Source organism: Talpa occidentalis, unplaced genomic scaffold (assembly GCF_014898055.3).
Source record: "Talpa occidentalis isolate TD23 unplaced genomic scaffold, MPIMG_talOcc4v2.1 talOcc4.11, whole genome shotgun sequence".
Taxonomy (NCBI): Eukaryota; Metazoa; Chordata; class Mammalia; order Eulipotyphla; family Talpidae; genus Talpa; species Talpa occidentalis.
Window position 1 is genome coordinate 48,747,993 of NW_023601104.1, and position 17,388 is coordinate 48,765,380.

General features: G+C 37.5%; 1 protein-coding gene across 5 annotated transcripts in view; it reads left to right on the forward strand.

Annotated features, from left to right (window-relative positions):
• AKAP6 (A-kinase anchoring protein 6) overlaps positions 1-17,388 on the forward strand; it is a 529,429-nt gene that overhangs the window by 306,943 nt on the left and 205,098 nt on the right. For 4 of the 5 annotated variants that reach the window (XM_054689756.1, XM_054689754.1, XM_054689759.1 and 1 more), the window contains 2 exons: positions 10,488-10,584; positions 11,715-11,881. In XM_054689756.1, the coding sequence (XP_054545731.1) occupies positions 10,488-10,584; positions 11,715-11,881 (264 nt within the window). The remainder of the gene's footprint in view (positions 1-10,487; positions 10,585-11,714; positions 11,882-17,388) is intronic. The other variant, XM_054689765.1, reaches the window with a different exon arrangement.

Below are 17,388 nucleotides of genomic sequence, written 5' to 3' on the forward strand. Positions count from 1 at the left end.
CTGAGTCCCAAGAACTGTACAGGGGCCATGTTTGTGTGTGTACAAATTTTGAATCCATGTTTGTTGGGATAGCTTTTAAAGCTCCCCTTTTTGAACTTTGTTGTTCATTTTAGGATTGGTCCCTGCAATTTGAGGTGATTACCACCAGGTGGCACAGAAGCACCAAACTCCTGCACACAGTGCTTATAGCCTTGATATCCTTCAAGGGTTTAGTTTCTTCCATAGTATATCATTACCCTACGTACTTACAAAAGCAGATTGAATTAAACTAGTAATATGTCTGGCTAACAAAATCTGAATAAAAATATTTTCATACATTTACCACCTACATTTAGATCTTCATATTGTATCATATTTTTGTTAATAGCTTTCATAAACTAATAAGAAAAACAGTATACTTCTCAGAGTTTTTAGCGATTTTAGAAAAATTCCCAAATTATATTCAGCTGTTTTTCTTTTGCATTCCCTCCTATCTGTACCTGTGATCCACTCGAAGCTAAGAGATGACAGGCTTTCCTTTTCCCCACTGTCTGTTGCCTACCTCTTCTTACCCACCTTTCTCTGCTGCTATAATTGACAGCCCTGGCTCAAACCTGTTGTGCTCCACAAGACCAGCAGCTGCCCCATGATTGTACTGTTTAGCTAATGGAAGGCAGTCAGTTGGTCAGACTTCAGAAGCCTTAGCTGTGTGAATTTGGCTGCTACATCTCTCAGCCCTGCTGAGCAGAGCTGGTGGCCTTGCAGGAGCTTTGAAGTTCCAATAGCTTGTCCCCCTCAATTCCCTTCAGTTTAAGGTAAGTGAGAGTTATGTAGGGAGCAGCAACCTTACTTCTCTTTGAGAGATTTGAAATACTCAATATCAGCCTTATCCTCCTTCGGTGACTGGGGGATGGAAAGTTCTGCTGGGAATTCAGTGTGCAGGCATTTCGATATCGATGCATGGGGACAGGAGGCTCATTTTGAACATGTGAAAGTCCTGAACCACATCCTTTTGTTCATATAGCTCTAATTCTGTGTATTAAGGAGACAAATAATATTGTTTTTCCTTTTCAGTTGAAAGGGGTCCCTGAACTAACTGTTCAAAGTACCTGAGAAATGTACTTTTTGCCTTACTTAATCTAAGGACTCTTGGGACATAATAATCAGCAGTTCTCAACATTTTGAATATAGACATTTTGCTAATTTATTACTTTATTCTTTTTTTAGATGCAATGACTGTTTTAAATTAGAAGGGCAGGGAAACACTGCATTTATTAAGCATTTCCTGTTTAGGACACTGGTAGACTAGGCACTGAAGAGACAGTGCACTGGCTGGCCTTGGACAATTGAGGGTTCATGCACAGGAGAAAGACACTTATTTATGGATGAAAATCAGCGTGTGGTCTAATTCACATGAGCCAGGGTGCTGTCACCTACCATCTTTCTCCCTTTGTAGACCTATATATGGATCCTACTTATCTACCGTGTTGTATGTGGAATTATGGAATACGGAAATAATTCACTCAGTATAAATTATATTAAGGTAAAAGTTTCAGGCCTGAAACAGATCTGCTGTTGTGAGGGTCAAATCAACATGTCAGATGTAAGGATGCTTTGTTCTGTTTTGGAAGATTTATGTTCATTTTGGAGATCTGAAAACTTGTGGAAGAAGCTTAGGTCTTTCTAGAGAAGTTGAAATTCTCCCCACCCTCTCTCCCCTCACCTGTGACTGTTGCTTTGAGGGATGACTGTGTCTCTTTGGTGTCTCCTGTGACATCCAACCTTGCATATACATACATAATAGATACTAAAAATATCTGCTAAATGAATGAATGAACATTGTAAAAGCAGCATTACAACCATTGTAAGTAGCAAATTATGACTAATATTATAAATCATCAAACAATAACTGAGAATGTCTGCAAGTTAAATTATTTCCTCTGCTATTTCCAAGCCCAAATGGATTCTGGTCACAAAGCTTTCTGGGTATTGTCTGGTACATTTGTGACAAGAAAAACACCTATAGAGAGAAAAAAAAAATAGGAATGTTTTCAGGATGTAATTTATCCCCTTTGGCAGAAAGCACAAGAAAAATAAAAATGTTCACTCAGATATTAGGAGGTTAAAAAAAATTCCACAGGTTAACGTTACTATTTCAAAATATGAAGGCTGTATGACTAGACAGAATGTTAATGACTTGACATTACAAAATTTATTAAATTTATTTTTAAAGCAGTTTGGTTCCCCCTCTCAAATGCATGAAGCATGTGGGAGTTGAAATAGATCTGCCCCAGGCAGCCAAACAAATTTTTAATGGAACTGGAGTCCTTCAGGGATTGTCCTAAATCCACATAATATTCTTAAGTCCTGGTGTTTGCACTGGGACCTGTATATTGGCAGATGTACGTGTGAATAATATACTTATATCCATCCATCACCTTGGTGACTCCACATCTGTGGGGGCTGCTGCACATCAATTATTCCACCACAGGGGGTAGAGAAATATTTGGGCCAGCATTGACCTCCTTTTCAATCAGAGCCTCAGAACAGTGTGTTCTGGAAGTCAAATGGTCCCTTTAGACAGAACCTCTGTTTGAGAATGCATTTAGCCTAATGTGGCCATGCTGAGAAGTCAATGTGATTACCTGTGCCAAGTGTGGAGGTGGCAGCCAGAAAGACAAGTGAAAATTTGGTTACTAAAAAGCACCATGAACATTCAGGATCTCTGCCACCTACCTAATTCTCACATAAGATCTTAGCAAGCCTATCAGGAAGTCAGCCTTAGCAAAATATATTTACTTCCTACAAACATGTACAGCTGTTTGTTGCAAAGAAATTGTGATTTGTTTGATGAGCTAAATTCACATTCAAATGCTTAGAATTATTTTGATTATCTGAGGTTTCAGGAAGAAAGTCTTCTCAGCATGAGGATTTTTGTCTTTATATCTTAATGTCTTTTTTTTTTAAGGAAACAGTTTTTGTAGTGTTTATCTTTTTTGTTGTAAACTTAGAACTTCTTTCTTAAGAGTGTACAGTGCTTTTAATCTGTTGGAGCTTCTGATTTTATACCTAGAGGTGCGTGGTGGGTTGTCATAACTAACATGTCAATAAAGAATGTGGCCACTTCATTTGGTGGGGAGGTATACAATTGTGGTGGTAGTTGACCATTTGTTTAATTAGGTGGTAAGTACCATATGATGAAAAGGTAAAGTTAAATTGATGATTTGGGCTATCTCAGCCAGGGTACAGTTTACATGGCAATTACACTAGGATCATCTAAGTGTAATTGGCAAGTAATTTTGTAAGCGAGGGAACATGACAGCTCATTTACATGGTGTTCACTGAGTAAAATTTGGGGACATTCATCAACCACTTCCAAGTGAAGAGTATTTGCACCAATATCTTCCCAAATGCTATAGGCAGTTTCAATGATACTTGGAGTTTTTGAATCTTCATTCACTTGCTCCCTGAACATTTGTTAGGTGTGTGTTCTGTGTCAGGACTGTCCTAGGCACTGAGGATACAAAAAGATGAATAATAAAGCAGTTTACTCTCAAGGAACGCATGGGTGGGAAGCAGAGAGCCATCATTAATAGTTACACAACAATGTAGTAAGTAGAGGATTGAACTCTACACAGGTACTGTGGCTGCTGAGGAGGGGAAACCAGGAGAATGGAAGATGGTCAGGGAAGACTTGCTAACGAGGGTGACACCTGAGATGACTTTTAAAGAATGAGTAGGACTTAGCCAGGGGAAGGAGAAAAGAACTTACATGGCAGGGGTGCCAGCAAGAACAGTGACTTATGGGAGCAAGACTGCCAGTCTGAGCCGGAAACTTTAAGTAATTCAGGCACATTTAAAAGCAGACTTGGGGACCAAGAAACAGACTTGACTGGGATCTTAGAAGACAGGACTTTAGCCTTGGGGAGGGTTTACGAAGAGGAGACTCTTTATAGATGGAGAATGTTGTTTTGTAGACAGACAATTTTGTTTAATAAAGTGCTTTTATTTTATTTTATATTACAATATGCCAGACTCTGTTCTATAGTTTTCAATGCATTTCTTCCTCACAGCAACCCACAAAGTAGGCACTAACATGTCCCCTCTCTACAGATGAAGAAATGGGGTACAGTGGTTGCCCCAGGTTACACAGTAGGAGATACAAGAGCCAGGATTTGAACCTAGGCTGTTGAGTCTTGGAGCTCAGGCTTCTCACCAATGTTCCATATGTCACAGGCCTCTTGACGCAACCAACTGCAGCTCCATGTTTGTAAGATGTGCTTCCTCATCTCTGCTGCCCCACTAGAAGATGAGCTGTGAGGATGGAGAACATATTCATCTTGTTCACAGCCACATCCTCCAAGTTTAGGACAATGCTTGTACCTTCACAGGCACACCACAAATAAAGAATAAATGTGGTTTTGACTGGAGGCTGGTGAGGTCAACCTCGCAAGGAATGCCAATGAGGGCCTGAATCTAGAGCAATGTTAGTCAATATGGAGAGGTGAGGACAGGGAAATAAATTGGCAGGGCTTGATGATTGATTGTATGTGCGGTTTTTGTTGGCATATTCTCACAATGCTTCTGATTTCCAACTCCTACACTGGAGGCAAGAATTGGCAAAGAATCTTAAGCAGAGGGAAACTCGTACTGCTCTTCACAGTGCTCTTAAATTCCTGAGAAGAAATGTTGCAGACTCAGGATGAGAAGTTAGAAGAGACTTCCCTGGAGATGGTTAAAAATAGAATGGACACATCTGCCTGGGATGGTTGAGGGACAGAGCTGCCCTGGGGTAGATGAGTGGTTAGATGGCCTTTGGGATTCTTACCCTTTTGAAAATTCTCTGGTTTAGAATAAATAAAAATTCTCCCAAGCCACCCATCCCAACTGCCTGGCTTAAAGATAAAATCAAAGTGTCCAAAGACTGGAAAATATTGAGTCCAAATGCCTGCATTGTAGCAAAGGAAACAGAAGCCCAGAAGGGTTAGACCACTGGTCTGAGGGCATACACCTGAGGCTAAAGGAAGACCCAGACCACTGGCTTCTCAGTCAGTGCTCATCCTTCCCTGCATCTCAGTGGGCAGCATGTCTGGTGCCACTTGTGGGCAGACCAGTGCTGGGTGGTGACACAAAAGCAGAGGTAACCCGTTATCTGCACACGAGGAGTTCAGAGAGCCTCAAAATAATGTCACTTTTCATCTAAAAATGCCATAAAGTACCATGTAGCCCAAAAATATCTGGAAAATAGAAAAAGTAAATTTAAAAGTCTGCAATGATTTTTCTTGGTCCCACTCATTTCCAGGCACTGCTTCAATGCTTTACATTCATTATCTCTACTTCTGACAACACAGAAGTTAGGTAATACTCTTATTTTATGTTTTGGAAAGCTTGTGCGCTGACAACTCATTTCATAAGACCAGATGATCTTAACTCCAGGTCTTACTGCACAAATGGTGTTAACATTTTGTTATATTTCCTACCTGGACTATTTATTTATGTAACTATTTTTATCATAGATAGTTTTGAATCTTCATTTTTTGTTGTTGCTTGTAATGTAATCTATGTATTTTTTCAAGTGATTTCTTTGTCTTTATTTAAATGGCTGTATCAAGTTTTTAGGAGGTTCTTAAAGAAATGTTTAATCATAAAGATCTTTCCATTCTTGGCATTTGGGAGGTTTATTTTATATTTTTGAGGACCAGTACAACTGGCCATCCTTTATGGATGCTATGTGAGAGGAGAAGAGAAATTACCAGACTCTGCACAGGGGAGTATGGCTTTCTTCCCCACCAAGAAACCCTCTGGGAACACAGGATGGTAGGAGCCAGGCAGCGATAGCCTGAGGCAGGTAGCAGGTGACTTTTCAAGCCTCTGCTTTTTTGACTGAACACACATTCTTCTTCCTGCCCTTGTAAAAAGACAAGTTTTCATTTTCTTAGGGTAGTAAAAATCTTTTGTGTGAAGAAAAAGTGTCATCAAGTGTCTTATTCATCAGCATATATACCATCTCTTTAAAATGACAGGGGGAGTAAAAGTTCATCAGTTCAATATGTCTTTCACATTTGGAGACTCCTGACTAATAACCTCTGGTATTTATCATCAGAACAGCCAAAGAACTAAATTCTGGCACATCCTGCTCTCACGCACTGAGAAAAACTTGAAAAAGACCGAAGATTTTCTCTATTTTTCCTTCTTCCATTCATTTGGAGAAAAAGCATACCTTTTTTTAATTAAAAAAAATATGAGCGTGCAGAAACATCTGGCCTATATTATCATAGCAGCCTCTTAAATAGCCTTTTTGTCTCCAGGCTGCCCTTTTAAAATTGACTTTATACAACAGTCAGAAAGATCATTCTAGATCACAGAACTGTACCGGTCACTCTCCATTGCTGTTGGTATCTTCTTCCATGACACTTTCATGGCTCTGGAAGTTTCATACCATGTGTCACTGAGGTTCCCTGCTTGTACCCTGTCCCAGAAACACCAAGTTGTTTGTGGTTGGTTTCCTGCTACCTGCAACAATAAAGGCTGTTTCCAGGCCCTCATGCAAATTAGTTCTTTCTCCTCAAGCTCTATCTCAGGCTCTGCAGAGCCTGGCTTCCAACTTGGGCTTCCACAACACCTGCTTACACTAAGTACAGTCACAATCTTGTTTTTATTTGACCAGGGTGATAAGTTCATTTTAAAAATTGAATATCATTGGGCAGGGCATATCCCTGTTCAGTTTGCTTAAGTCCCCCACCACTCTCTATTACACACCAAATCTTAATTACATATTTATTCTATGCTGAGTCATATAAGTTTAAAAAAAATTTATTGAGGTAACATTGGTTTAAATAATTGTTTCATATAAGATTATTCATTTTCTGATTTCTTTTACCTGATCATCTATAAACTGCTTCCATCAAGATTGTAGATTGTTAACTTTTGGATCTATAGTCCTAGCATAGATTCCTCAATATATTATATTAATTTACACTTTAAAAAACCTAAAATTAGGTCAGAAAAGGCTCAATATCTCCTTTCAGCCATTTTGTTATTTGCAAATATAATAAGATTCACGGGCCTCAATGGACTTGTGTCTGTTAGTGGCTGACACTGGCAGTGTTCTTTGGGGGTGGCTGAAAGTATATGTTCATGATGTGATGCTTCTAGGGCTGAGCCACATTGGATCCTTAAGCCTCTGAATGTGGTTATGATTTTTCCCACTATGTCCTGTACCAGGAGATCCATATCCTTATAATCCCTCATGAGTAATCATTCTTCACATTTGTCATAGTTTTGTTTCCACAGAGGCATACATTGCCTTGGTTTCATTTCAGGTCCACACACTCCCATCAAATGGCTCCTACGACATTTGAATATAGTAGAATTAGATGTAGTATTTTACTTGTGTTACAAAGTCTGATCATAATCAAAGTATAATCAGCATATTACCCTGAAGTTGGGCCCTGCCAAAAGGTAATGTACTCAGTTCTATGGAGACTGGTGAGGCTGAGATTGCAGTAATGGATGTATCCACTGGTCAGTCTGACATGTCATCTTTTTGATTCAGTTCTTTGCTTACTGTAGTTTCCATTTCCTTAGTTATTCTATTCTAGATGTTTAGTTACTCGCTGCTTTAAAGACACTAAAAATGATCCAGTGTCCCACTGGACCCCAAATTACTCATATTTGTGGAATTTTACATAATCAGTGACATAGGACTGTACTGCCTGCCTGTGGCAATGTTGTTGCCATAAGCCAATCTCCAGAGAATGCCCTGCATTTTCAGGAAGTGCTGTGGATATTGTAGAGGGGCTCTTGTATAACATAAGGCATTGCTGAGGAAACTTGTTAGTGGCACAAGAATGGAAATGTATGTAAGTATCAAGTTCAAAGGACAAAATTAAGTAAATAAAACCCTTTTATCTAAGTTTCCTTCCTTAGGGAAAAGATGGGGGCAAAATGGGGAGGGCTTATTATGGAATACTTAAGCAAGTGGAAACTTCACTGACTGTTTTGTTAGTGTACCCTCTTGATTGCCTTCTCATAGTCCCCATTGTAAATTCTTAGTTAACATAGTGAATGGGTAATGGGTACACCTGAAAGCCGAGCAATGGTGTACCCAGTGGGTAATGGTTTTATCAACTGGTTCTTTTCTATAGCATCAAGCCTATCAGCTTATCATTTTTCCTAATAATAAATACTTTATTTCCTCCAAATCAATTGCTTCCAAATAATTTTGAGTCAGAAACAGATACAGCTGCATCTATTCTATACTCTTGGTTCCAATTATGTTAAATTACACAACTTACTCATAAGTTCTTAGGTTTTTTCTTTTGCTGAGACATAGACCTGACATACACCTGTGGAAACTCATGATTACCAAACATTCAGCACAAGTCAGTTATAAGTAAACAAAGAAGTAAAGAGAGCACGAAGCTAAATATGACATCTCTAGAATAGGTTTTCCCCCCAAATTTTGGCATCCCTAAGTTGATCTCAAATGTTTTCCTTTCCCCTGTCCCTTCTGCCTGAAACACATGTACACCTCATTCTGCATGGCATCATTTCACACTTGAGGATTTCCACTTCAGAGGTAAGATGTACACAGACATATATCGACTATAAATTTAAAATATTTAATTTTTCATAGAAATTACATTGTTTGGATTGACCAGAAGCATCAGGCTTTCCATACACTGCATTATCTTATTCAACCAAATACCCATAGCTGAAAGAAGAAATAGTAAACAACCCACAGGAAAATCTAACATTGTCCATTTCTGTTACATTCAGCTGAAAATTTATTCTTATGCCTCTACTCAGATAAAATGATAAATAAGTTTGGAGTCAGTTTTTTTTTTTTTTTTTTTTTTTTTGGTCAAAATTCTTATGCTTCCTGGCCCAATCTGCCTGTCCCTATCTCCTTCACTTCCAACTTCTTTTAATTATTCTGCTTCTATCCTCTGAATTTTAATAGACTCATATCCACTAAGAAAAGGAGAGCCCAAACTCACACTGACCATCCAAGATGACTTAGTCTGCACTTCGTATTCCCAGTAACATGCACAGTTGCCCTTTGATGCCAGTGGCCATGATTTATATCCCCTAAGTCACTATTACTTGGTCCAGTGTACAGAATAGGCATAATACATAGTTTTAAAATGAATGAATGAATACCCAATTTCACTGTCTATGATTGTTTAACCTCTTTTGTCCAAATTACATGTAACTAGGATTGTATCATGTAGGGCTTCTGACAAATGTTAATATTAAGTTCAATGCAGTTCATATAACTGTTGTTTAATGAGTGTTTAGTAGGGACAAAAGATGTTGTTTATTTTGGAGCCCTACCACAGAGAAGCCAGAATCTGACACACAGGATTTCAAAACTCATGCTTGTTCCAATAATTCAAGTCAAGGAATGGATTTTTACCTTGAAGACTAACCTGTATGATTCAACAGATTGGTCATTATGATTACTCTCCATTGGACCTCCTGTGGTTGGAATGCCTTATAAAATTCCAGACATGGAAAAATCTTAGGAAACCATCTGTGTTTCGTGAAATATTTAAGTGGAAACCTTACCCTTCAGAGAGTGCAATTGATTCAGCTCAACAGATATCTACTATACCCATAAACATCTATTGAACACCTTGTATGTAACATGAGTTGCAGATAAATATGAAACTGACAATTCCTTCAAATCATTTGTAATTTGGTAGGTAATTGTGGAAATAAAACAGTATATAGTGTGTAAACTATACAACAGGAACAGTTATAAGGAGCAAAGATAAAAGAAAGAAGTAATTAACTTCACATAATGCATTAGGGAAGCCTTCCTGAAAGAAATGGCTATGGGTTGGACTTAAGCCATGATGGCAGTTTTTGTGTTTTGGGTGACTGTCATGAGTGAAAAATGCCCCTGATGTGCTTGATGTATCACTTATAAAGCAGTTACACATTGCAAGGAACAAACCTTTAAAAATAAAAGATTTGAAAAGCATTTGACTTCTCAATACAGCACCTAAATCCACTTCAATATTCTGTGGTTTGTGTGATATCTGAGAAACAGAGCTGAATCAAACCCTACTATATTAATGGATTTGTATATGTGCACATAAGGCTAATATATTTTATGCTGCCATTTTTTGTAGTTTCATAAATGGTGCTATCACTAACATTTTTTTAAATGAAAAAGCTCATATTTGCTGGTAGAAATTCAATGTATTTCATAGAATTCTGTTACTCTTGATATAGCCTACGGGATGTGACTTTTCATAAAAACCTAATGAATTTCTAGATTTGTCAGCTGTTTCCAAACAGATACACTCTGCTAATCTAATGGAAACATTTTGAGCCCAGATCCCAAATATCAATAGCTTTTAGTATTGCAAATTTGTTTTTCTGTTGGTTAAATTGGGGCTGTGTGGTTCTTGATTAAAAAGTAGCAACTAATTTTGTATGGATGCTTTATGTTTAACTGCCTTTCCAGGGTTTGATGCTCATATTTTTCCTTGCAGAGTTTCAAGTTGAATGTAGATAGTCATTGTGCTCTCAAGGAAGCTGTGGAGGAGGAAGGACACCAACTTCTTGAGCTCATTGCATCTCACAAAGCAGGTAAATCCTCCTGAAATATTGCAAGTCTTTATGTCTCCAGACTATTAAGAATGAAGAAGCATTGCTGTAAATTACTGCTTATATTCACTTCCTTATGTATTATTAATATTTACATTATCAGATTGACCTTCAAGATTTATAAATGTTTCATATACTGCATACAATGCTGTGATACTTATAAGATGAAATACTGCCTCCAAATGGTCTGTTCATTTTATTTCGGACTTGCTGTTCGCCCGAGTTTCAATTGAAATCACATTCCTGAAAACTTCACATTGACATGCTTTTTGATGTAGATGCTCTGGAAATACCGTTAAGATAATGAATGAGAATTGTGCATATAGTTGTAATGCACACACTTTAGAGTACTTATAGATATCATTACAGATATAAAAAAGGCAATCTAGAGATATCTGATTATTTTCCTGCCAATTCACACACATGAACATTTTGCAGATTGTTTGCTGGTCATTGCATTAGCAGAGTTTTAGCCTTAAACCAATTCTTACCCAAGTATTAATGTACTTATGAGGAACAGATTACAAATAAAAAATAGTTTTCTCATTTGGTTATAATTATCTTGATAGTAAGAGGCCATAAGAGGATGAATTACAGTTTGACTTTTGCTTTGAGTTTGCCACAACTAAACAAGAGAAGAGCAGTATTAATCGGATGTGCTAATGCTAAAGACTGCTATCTAATTCTCACCCATTTACTGTATTTCTCATTAATTTTACTTATATTCATATATCTTTCTGATTCCTATAAAGTTTCCACACAGATACATACAGGGACTTTTATTTGGATTGTGAAGCTGTAGTATTAATGATTTTTGTACATTATCATTTTTTTAGTTCTTCATGCATTTTTTTGACAATACACTTAATCTAATTTGATTCCAAATCTTGTATTTATGTGGTTATCCCATTTTTGTGTCCTCAAGCCTTATATCAAGTAAAAAATCACCAGTGTCTGTTATGAATGACAAATGCTAATATGGCAGGTGATGATAATGGTCATTTAAAAAGGTAAATATTATTTGGAATATTCATCTGATTTACTAAATAAAAAAAGAATAGTGGTTAAAAATCCAATCAAGTCTGTGATGGTGCTTTCCCCTCCTCTTGGAGAAGGACTGAAGGACATGCTGCGGATGATTGCGAGTCAATGGAAGGAGCTGCAGAGGCAAATCAAACGGCAACACAGCTGGATTCTCAGGGCTCTGGATACCATCAAAGCCGAGATTCTGGCTACTGATGTGTCTGTGGAGGATGAGGAAGGGACTGGAAGCCCCAAGGTAAGTGGCTTGAAGTTTGCCTTATTTCCTCTTATTTCTGTCTTCTTTTGAACTAGGCACCACTGAAGTTTTCTTTCTACCCCTAAGGCTTTTCGTTTCTACTGTGTAAACTTTATCTCTCTCTTTCTCTCTCATATATATATATATATATATATATATATATATGAGAGAGAAATATATATATATATATATATATATATATATGCACACACACACAAAATGAAATGACTTAGTTTAAAACAATAAAATTAGCCTGCAACTTTTAACTTTTCCAGGAAGAGGTCCATTTGTGAAAAGTGGTAGGGTAGGAGAGGGATTGTACTTTAGGGGTAGAGAAAGGGGGACATAAAACATTTAGTAAACAAAACATAAAGCATCTTTAACATGAATAATCTGAATGGTTTTAAATTGTTTTGTTGCAACTATAAATCACTATAATCAGTGCAATCAGTCAGCTCTGACATCCATTAGCCGCTTGGTTACAGCAAATTAACAAAGAAGAGAGAAAGTGATTCATTATCTCATTCCTGTTAATGACTATCAGATGCATTGCCTAATTAGGGGATGGTCATTGTAGTGGGGAGAAGGTCATATGCTTTGCTACAAATCTTTTTGCTCTGAGTGTAAGTTCTCCATAACAGTGTATGCACCGAATGCTACAAGTACTTCAAAAATGAGTACTGACACATTTGGTTATCCATTTTAGATTTACAAAACAACCTATATAGCACAGATAATTAAACTTTAAGTGAGGCACCTTTTAATGCAATATACCACTATTATAAAGGTATCTTTGGACACATGATGTGGGAAATAATTTAATTAATTTAATACTTTCTTGTCTCACACTTTTGTTCTTTTGTGAAAGTGAATGCAGAAAACCAGTCTCATAATAGACTCAGCATCTAAACATATTGTGCCATAGGAGAAACAGATTTAAGAGTTCATGGTTCCTATTGCTGATTTGACAAAGTAATTAAATCATCAGTAAGTCACATTTCTTCAGCATCCATGTGAACTGGCATTGTGCTAAGTGTATACAGAGCAAGTCAACAAGCCATTTGCTCTCTCAGACTCACCATTGCAGGGCAGGAGACACCCAACCTGCTCTGCAATGGTGAGGCCATAGAGCCAGTGAAAAGCTCAGACGATTTATAGCTTTGGTACCTCAAACAACAACTTCTAACTTGTTTGTTGGATACAGAGGGTGGAATGATGAGTTCAGTTCTGCTTAGAAAAGGCTCCATGGAGGAGATCACATTTCAGGAAATACCAAAGGAAGGAATGAGAGGTGGCTTGGCACATGAGCACATATTTTAGGAAGTGATGTGATGAAAGGATCAGAGCTGGAACTAATAATATGGTATGGGGAGCACACTCAGTAGACTTCTCAGGGCAGAAGTGGAGCTCTTTACTGCAGGGAGAAGTTGATTGGGTTAATGCTTTGGCTGGGGTTGGAGTGGGGGGCAGTAAAACATTATCTTGTTTTTACAAGAAAATATACTGAGTGCTTACTTTTGAAAAGCTATTTTGTCTTGGATGCATTCTATATGCCAGACATGCTTCCACAGCTCATAGGTGTTCTCTCGTTTAATTCTCACACAAAACGATCAGTCGTCCTATTATAATCCCCAGTAGAGTAAATGGAGGCTGGGAGAAGTTAAATAACTTGCTTAAGATCACATAGGTACTAAGTAGCAGACTGGGATTTGCTTTGGAGCAATGTTGAGACAATGTAGAGCTCTGTTTGCCAAACTAAGACTGAGTCTTAACTGCCTAGGACTGAGGATGGTGATGAACCACTAGCCTCAGTGCCTATTTCATGGAACTTGTGGTGAAGTTAAATATAATAATCATGCCTTTGTAGACCGTGACATGCTGTGAAAGAAAAGGGAGCCACTGGAGTTGGGCAGGAAGAAGTGATTTAGATCAGAGCATCAAGGAGGGCTTCTTTACAGGCTACTGCAATTAGAGAGAAAGGGAGAAATGTGCAAGAGAAGACAAATGGTCAATTGTCCAGCAAAGGGGAAGGTTTTGGAGTAGTGGGGAAATGACACCATTGATTTGCAGCATGAAAATGTGTTCCTGGTTGTAGAGTAGAGCATGGGTGGGTGGAGTGGGGTGAGTGGGAATGAGGGTGGGGAAGCACCAGAGTGGAACTGCAGAGATGGTGAAATTACTTAAATTAATAAAAGCCCTATGTTGAAAATGAGTAGCTCTCATCACCAGGGCCAATTTGAGTTTGACACTTTTAAATCAGCTCATTTTGTAGGGAGGTACTGAGGTGGAATAAAGAAGATAATTATCCCAATAAGGAGGAGAATGTATTATCAAAGGCGAGGCAATGTCAGCATTTCTCAGAAGGATGACCACCTGCCCAGGCTTTGCCTCAGACAGGTCAGAACCTCATTGGTGGGACTCCAGAATCTGCATTCCATCAAACTCCCCTATAAGTACTGTAATGAATTCTAAGAAGGTTCTGTTCCTGCAGGGCTACACAGTCCTCACACATCTGGGACCCTCCAAGTCTGTGACCCTCACACGTCTGGGACCCTCACTCATCTGGGACCCTCACATATCTAGGATCCTCATACAACATAAACGAGAGAACGTCATACTTGTTACTTATAACAAACAAATGGTATCAACTCAAGTATTTAAAATAGTGACTGTTTAATTAAACAAACTATATCATACCCTAATGAAAGGTTTCATAGCTATTAAAAATTATATTTTAGAAGAGAATTTTAAAACATTTAAGAGACATGTCTGAAATTATGTATTTTTAAATATATTTGAAATTTCCAATTCTTTCCAATGAGTGAGGATTACTTTAATCCACAAAATAAAGAATTTATCTAAAAAACAAGAATTAAGAAGTTTTTAAAAAGGTAAAATAGGTGATATTGATTGGGGGGACTCGAGAGAGATGAATTTAAATATCAGGAGGAAAAAGAAATACATCTAGATCTTAATGATTGGGGTCTCTCACTTTTACACAAACCACAACAAAACCCCTCTCTGTTTGAATCATCTCCAAGTCAAAGTGTCTTCTTTCACTCACACCATAATGTTTTTCTCATTAATAGTATCTCTATTCTAAAGCATTTCATGTCACACTATGTGCATCTATATAAAAGTAGCTATGAGGAGAGGCTTCGTACATAGCCACAGATGAGGAATCGGAGGGAGGTACTGAGAGATTTAAGACTTTGACATGGCAGAGACAGCAAACCTTCTGCCTTCTGTTTCCCAACTAGTTTTCTTTCCCCCAGCCTGGGCTGAATTTTCTCTGGAAAATTGAATTTGTCCATAGTGAAGGGTGAAGGTGAAATCAATTTAAGACAAAGAAAATATATTTCTAAATTTAAACTTAGGACAAACGATCGTTCCTTTTATTTGTTTAATGTATATGGAGTGCGTCCCTTGTTTTCCTTGAGCAAACACAAAAAATAATCGGAAAAGCTCAGTCTCTGAAGACAGACTGCTTGAGTTCAACTCCTGATAATTACTAGCTATGTGTCCTTGGGAAAATTACTAACGTTCTCTGTGCCTCAGTTTCCTCATTTGTAAAATAGAAACAGTGGTAATATCCACCTGAAGGGTCGTGATGCAGTTTAAAGAGTTGACATCTCTAATGTGCTTAGAAAGTGACTGGCACATAGTAAATCCTAGAGAAGGGCAAATGTGCAAACCTTCATATTTTAGTGGTGGAGATAAAATAAACAATTATATAAGAATTTGATAAATACTCTAGTAGAGGATCATACAAAGTTCTACGAGTGCACAGAGAAGAACTAATCCTACTTGGGGTCATTAAGGAGAGATTAACGGGAGTGGTGTATTAAATGAAGAGTGGGAAGTATTTTTGCTAGGGTGAAAACAAAAGACAGAGAACAGCATATGCAGAGACTACAGAACCCAGGGTCTCACTGTGGACACTGATTAGACCAGCAGCACAATCTGTACCAAGGCTCACAATGTCACAAAAATGACCCTTAATGTTGAATGATTTGAGCAACAATTCCTCCCATGTTGACATTATCCAAGCCAGAGTGAGATCTCTATATGGAACATATCTAATATGTATTGTTTAAATAGAATTTTTTCTTATATTGCCAAAATAGAGCAAGTTTAAATAGGTTACCCTGAAGTTCTTCAAGACTAAAAGCTGGGTTTGACTTGTTATCTGTCATGTAAGTCGTCTTTCCATGATGTGACCTTGCATAGGTCATGTACAAATTGTGCCATGAAATGCATCTCTAAGCACAGCAGTTATGATCATCTATTTCATCTTAGACCTGAAAGAGGAGCTAAAATTAAAACATAATAAAAAATAACTCCAGAATTCATCTTAGGTTTACTTCAGAAGCTACTGGGAACTTGAGAAGCATAATAGAAAATCTAAGGAATATATCTAGGGGGTATTTTTCTTTTTTACCTTGTTTGAGAGACTGCAGAAAAGGACTTGGCCTTAGAAATCTTGTAAAGAAGGAGGATAGGAGGAAATTCAAAGACTCTGGGAAACTTCTCCCCCAGGAATCTGCAGCATACCTTATTTGTTGTATTTCATTTTTTTTTTAAAAAAGTGTTTTCCCAGGACTGTGAGATCTTTTATACATGGAAATAGAGAACAGAATTCATCAGTTCTAGAAATAGAGTTTCAGCAGTCATATCCAAGAATTGAAAATATGCTTGTAATAATTATATTTTAACTTAAGATTGATGAAAGTTTATCACTTAAACTAGACTTTCAGTGTGTTAAAATTTTGAATGGTGTACAGCTGAAGGGATTTCAAAACTCAGTGAATATCTAATGCCTAACAAAGGACTACATTATTTTTTTGACCTTTCAAGGTAAAAAACCCAAAATTCTGAAAGCAAGAAAATATTCTTAATTTTATATATTGCCTTCAATAAAATGTACTTATCCTCTATTTCTTTACTTTTTACCTATAAAGCATGCCATCATTATAAATGCCTTAGAAACAAGGCCAGGTTTCCCCACATGACATCACTGAAAGCACACAATGGCTTTTATGTCTTCTTTAAAAGAGCAGATTAGTTTTCAAAATAAAGAGTATTTGAAGTTGCAAATTCAGACAACTTCACCGCTATTAGGAAGGTGACCTAGCCTGGGTTCCAATCAGCATCTCCATCTCCTTAGTGGAAAAAAAAGACCCAGGTTTAGTGCTTTGAATTCTTTTACTGTGATTATTTTATCTGCCTTCTTGGAGGTTCTTACACATTGCAGTAATCAGACTATGAAAGTCATCATTGTTACATACTCAATAATAGCAAGCATAAGGGCATTTCTTAAATGTTTGTTCAGTCTTACAAATGACAGTTTTAGATATTAGTTGAGAAGGGAGGTGTGGATGGCCTCAGACTTGGGTGTTTATGACAACCTGGCCTTTCTTTAGACATCAAGAGAGTCAACCCAATGTTAATACATGTTTGTTTGTTTCACCAGATACCCAAATCTAAAGACAGTAGTTATGCTAATG